The sequence below is a fragment of the Parasteatoda tepidariorum genome, chromosome 8 (assembly GCF_043381705.1).
Source record: "Parasteatoda tepidariorum isolate YZ-2023 chromosome 8, CAS_Ptep_4.0, whole genome shotgun sequence".
Lineage (NCBI taxonomy): Eukaryota > Metazoa > Arthropoda > Arachnida > Araneae > Theridiidae > Parasteatoda > Parasteatoda tepidariorum.
The window spans coordinates 73,393,655-73,399,438 of record NC_092211.1 but is presented as its reverse complement, the minus strand read 5'-3'; the positions used below and the strand labels follow the sequence as shown (position 1 = coordinate 73,399,438).

The 5,784-nt window shown below is 30.4% G+C and overlaps 1 protein-coding gene across 1 annotated transcript in view; it reads right to left on the bottom strand.

The window, feature by feature from the left end:
- LOC122269402 (putative sodium-dependent multivitamin transporter) overlaps nucleotides 1–4,535 on the bottom strand; it is a 20,460-nt gene extending 15,925 nt beyond the window's left edge. Inside the window, exons 1-3 of the mRNA XM_071183927.1 lie at nucleotides 4,194–4,535; nucleotides 611–676; nucleotides 502–524 (exon numbers count right to left, since the gene is read on the bottom strand). Of these exons, the coding sequence (XP_071040028.1) occupies nucleotides 502–524; nucleotides 611–676; nucleotides 4,194–4,535 (431 nt within the window). The remainder of the gene's footprint in view (nucleotides 1–501; nucleotides 525–610; nucleotides 677–4,193) is intronic.
- Between the last annotated feature and the right edge of the window lie 1,249 nt (nucleotides 4,536–5,784).

Genomic DNA, 5,784 nt, shown 5'->3' with positions numbered 1-5,784 from the left:
GAAGCCTACTCAATAAAAAATCTTAATTGTTTTATTTTTTTCACAAATAGCACACTTGTTTAAATGCTGCTAACAAGCTGAAATTTACATAGATTTGTTCTCTTACAAATTAATAAAATAAGATATAAAAGTAAAAACAAAATATTTTAATATCTTAAAATTATGCTTATGATATATATATATTTTTTTTTTGCCTGCTATAACAAAACCTTCATAGATCTCTCTTGTTTTGTAAAGAAAGCTTACGCGGTTTTTATCTAGTACTTAACATTTAAATTTTGTAGCTTTTCATTATTTTTTCTTCATTTACATAGAGACTCTATAAATATATTTGCACGAAATAAATTCAAAAATGCCTGAATAGTAAAATTGTTAATACGTAAAATAGATATACTTAAACTTACTATGGAACAATATATTGTGCAAATAATCCCTAATGATATCATGGAAATTTCAAGAGATATATCAGTGACTGCGCTCAATGCTAATACAGATCCATACAGACAAGTAACCATATAAAACATCTGGAAACAAAATTCAGTATGATTTAAATAAACAGGAACAATGTACTTATGCAAACTATAAATAAATGTTGATTTTTTTAAATTACCATTTGCACAAGGAATAGAGTTGAGATGATGAACCTAATTATCTTTCCAAAACGCATCTCTAGGAACTGAAAATGTAATAAAATAATTATAAAATAAATGAATTTCGAAGGTAAAAAAATATATTGTTTTCAAAAAACATGTATCTTAAAGTGTTTCCCATGGACTTAAATGCTAATCAGAAGTTCGAAAAACACGGGTGGTTTAACCTACCTTTCCTTTTTCATATTTTACCATTTATTTAAGTGATGAGTATGCAAAATTGCAGCATGGTATCAATAACAATCACTTGCTTCTGACAAAAAGCAATTTTCAAGTTGAAAGAGAAATCACGAAACAATAAAGTAGTAATTAGCAGAAGAAAATAGACAAAAAACCCAGCTTAGAAAATGTAGCTAATGTAGGAGGCCTAAATAAATAAAAAAAAATACTGCACAACTACAGGCCATAGTGATTAATGAGGAAATTTCCTGGGAAAGACTATGAACTGAAAATTATATCAAGCCATTTTGGACATCTGAGTTTGTTCTTTATTAGTATTAATTATTTAAATATAAAAAATTGAAAAACAAATTTTATTTCCTCAAATCTTCAGTACTAAATTTTGGTGGTGGGAGCGTAGTCAACGGCGTTAGAGTTGGACGTGAAGCTGACGAAAATTTTTATTCATGAAACAATAACTGAAACACGAGTATTGATGTAATGTAAAGTTACCTTTACTTAAATGGCAACAATGAAAAACTTGTAAGTGAAGAGATAGCAAACAAAATGCAGCAGCTCTCGACCTAATGCAAGTGCAGTAAACGTTTAATTTAATTATATTTCTTTTATCCGACTAGGTCTAGAACGTCAATTTTGACAAAAATGTTAATTTTTTTTTATTCACTAGTTTTTTTCTCCACACACTTCTGCTTCTAAAACTGTTTTATTTGTGAAGATCAGCTAACTAGAAATGAAGTTATTTTAGAATAATATTAGCAACACTTACCACAAACAACTTGAAATATAAACTTTAAACACGTTTATTGAAAATTCTATTTTTGAGTAAATTTAGAATTCGTAAAACATTATATCTTACAAACTTAGAAAGTGATCAAGTTGAAATTTTTCACAGTTATTAATTAATGTTTTGTGAAGGCAATGACCCACTGATAAATGTGTATACAGCATGATTGTTATTTAAGAGTTTTTTTTTAAATTGCTACCCCAAAAATTTAACGAATTTTTGTGTTGTAACATTCAAAAGCTTATAACTTTTTAAATTTTTAAAATTTTTCTTAGTTTTGGGGTCATTGCCTTCTCTTATGCCATAAAATGATACATGTAAAAGGAAAACTAATTATATTAAATTCATTTTGTGTTAGAGTGTTTTGCGTCATTCCATTTTTTCGCCGATTTTTTACCAAAAATGTACCATTTTAAATATTTTTTATATTTGTATCGTTGTTTTATTACTTTAGTAGCAAGTTTTAAGCTATGATGTTTTAAAAAATGTACAAATAATATTACATAACAAAAAATTTTAAAAAAATGCNCTTAACTAAGTACTTTGATTTCTTTAACCCATTAAGTATATTTTTTCGTTAAAACTAATAACGTTTGAACTTATTATAGTTGACTCCAAACGAAGTTTTCACTACTATTGTTAGAAACTATTTTTTTTCATAATCAGGATACATGAAGTATTCTCTTAACACAGTTTTATTTCTGTTGAATGTAAAACGAAGTATTCGATAATTTTAAAAATGTCATTTTAATTCCTCGTTTCCCATTTCAAAAGTTTATCATGAAACAAGAACAATAAATAATTTAAACTTTAGTGTCATTTAACTTTACAAGACACGTGAGGGGCAAACATTCACTATATGCATGGTACTAAGTTACCAAATTTTGTTGTATTTAGTTAAAATTTTTTAAATAGGTAGTAATGTCATCACAAAAAATAATTTTAGTTAAATACAGGACCCGCAATTCTGATTACCCTATAGGCCTTATGTATTATTCTTGTCTATTTCTAGGTTTTACTCTTTTGCTTTTGAGTATTTTGAATAATATTTTATCGATAGCTCAAAGCTAGTAGTATACATTCAATTATTCACTGATAGCAATTTTTCGGGAAAAAAATGGTTAAATAAAAATTTATTTAACTGTTATTTCACCAAATTTAAACAAAACTGTCAAATAACCATAAATAAGATGGTTTTCAAACAGTTAACTGTGAGAATAACCGCTTATTAACTTCTTTTACCTAATAGAGTTCGATAAACAGTATTTCATCACACCGACTAAGCCCACCTAATATAGCTGCTGGGTACGTAGTATAGCCGAGAGGATAAATCTGTTAGTCTCATGACAGACAAAACCGGGGTTCAAGTCCCAGCGTTGACATACATAACATTTGCTCAATTCCCTTCACATGAAGAATTTCCAGTATCTTGCACTCTCTAATGCCCATTACCTAACTAAGAGCCTAACTCCAATTTCCAGTTAAATTTCTTTTTTATGACTTCATTCATTCTAATTCATTAAAGTTATTCTAATTCTAAATGGTAAAAAGAAAATCGAACAGTTTAGTATTCATGGTCTTATAACCATATTTGTAAACGGTTTCAAAACCGTAAAGGTTTAAAAAAAGCTTCGCCGTAAACTTTGCGATTAAATTGGAGGAACTGACGGTTACTTCACCATATTCTTTGAAGGAAAACTCTAACAGTGTTGATATTTTACTTTTTAAAATAAAAGCAAACATATAAACTTACTTTACAAAATTTTCAATTTAGTTTTGTTTTGATTAGAACAAGAAATGCTTTAAAAATGTAATTTATATGTTAACCTGCACATGTCTCCATTTACTATACGGGAACTCGTTGGCCGGCTGGAACTCTCGCTCTCACGAGAGTGAGTCCAGCACCCTGACGACCAGGCCATCCCGACCGGAAGTTTAAATAAAACAGAGAAATGAAAAAAATCTGATAAAAAGATCAAATGACTCAAAACTATAACTTAGCGAATTTTCAAACAATGTTCTAATGCTTGAGCCGCGATGGCTCAGGGGATAGAGCGTTCGCTTTCTAATGAGGCAAACCGGGTTCGAATCCCAGTCGATACGAATTCCGCATCCGGCTTGCACCGATCACAGTGCTGACGTAAAATATCCTCAGTGGTAGACCGATCATGGGTTAGAGTCCCCTTGCGGTCAGGCTAATCATGGGAGGTTCTCGTGGTCCTCCTCTCCATGTAACGCAAATGCGGGTAAGCTCCATCAAAAAGTTCTCCACGAAGGCAAATTTCTCCCAGGAGTTCCTTTGTCTTCTGGGATTAGGTTCAAAATTACATGGTTACGGAGTTGAATATTAGTAGTCGTAAATCCATAAAATTGTGTCTGCTGTTCAACGACGGTTATATTATAAAATAAAATGTTATAATGCTTGTTTAAATCAATACCTAGCTTAAAATGATTTAAAATTTAGTGGCAGATGAAAGTATTTGGTTTTATACTTTATCTATGATATTCTATATACATACATATAATATTCTTTCGTCAGTCTTTATGTATAAGTAATAAGGTAAAAGCTATGTATTTACCTCATAGATGGTCGAAACGCCACATTGAAAATACACTGGTATAAATACCCAAGATGCTAGAAGTACTCCAATTGAAAGACCAAAGGGAAGCGTTATGAAGCCTATTCCATATTTGTAAATCTCTGCAGGTACAGCAAGCATTGTTGTGGGTGATACGAAAGTTACAAGAATAGACAATATGACAGGAAGCCTACTCATCTTCTTTCCAGCCAATATATATTCTTTTGTGGTTTTTTGTTCACTGGATAATAATCTCGAAGCTATTCCGATACCTACAGATATTAAAAGTGAGGAACAAATTACAATGTAATCTGTTATTCCTAGGTATTTTCTGTCGAACATATTTGTAGAATTTCATGAAGGCATATGATTAAAAATGTGTGCCTTGTTTTTTAGAACTAAGTAATAGGAACTAAGTAATAGAACTAAGTTTAGAACTAAGTAATGGACGATAAATAAAGAATTCGCTAGAGAAAAATGTAATAAACAGGAAAAGCTATAAATTAAAGATGATTGCACAACTAATGAACGCAAGGATAATGAGAAGATTTAACTCTGAAATGACTATGAATTGAGAAATGGTATCAATTAATTCCAGGATTCTGGATAATTTTTTGTACTTCTCCAAGTCTTTTGCCCATTTGTTGTGATTGCATTTGTAAGCATTACAATAAATTATTAAATTTAGTTATACCAAATCATGCTAACTATTTATTTTTTTGCCTAATTCATTTTAGGCATATGAAATTCGTATTCATAGTTAAAGTATTTGACATAAAAGAGCAAACTCTAGAGAAAAAGAAAGTGGTCATTTTGACCACAAGTCTGTTTTGAATTCGTAGTTACAATCGATTCACGCCAAGGGCAGATGAAATTACTACATACCTGATGTATTTTTAAATACTTTACATTTTTATTTTATTTATTATTATTTATTTTTTTTTATTAGGAAGGAAATATAATTTTTACTCTCCATGAACTGAAAATTCTTTTGTAAGTTTTCCATGAATGAATATATCGACCAGGGAGTGAAGGTTATCAAAAAAAAAATTATGTTCAGAAAATTTTACAAATAAAAATGATTTTTTTTAAATTTTGAATAGCTACGTACTAGTACTATTAAACATTGAAATAAAACTGCGGAAAGAGGTCCCATTTATGCATCCATTCGATCATCCATAGATCGAAATTTTGACCTGAACCAGAGAACGATCAATCTCGAATTCAGTAACTCGAATTCAGAGATTTAATTTGAAATGCGAACAAAGAGGGCTTTGTGACCCGACAAAATTAACATGCACTAGTCACCATTTACTTCACAAAAGTCTCAGAACGGCTGTATTCGAATTCCCATTCTCACGAACTTGAGTCCAGCGCCCTGCCAACCAGGCTATCTCGGCCCCTTACTTCTTAGTAATTATTATAACTGCACTATCTGTTATTTCATTCCAGTTTAGACACCATTCCATCATTTTATTTCTTTTTACAGCCAACACTGAACTGCAGACTTCTCAGTTTTTAATTATCCCTGTTCAACTCCGTAACCTTGTAATTTTGAATCCGACCTAAAGGACAGGGAATTACTGAATCC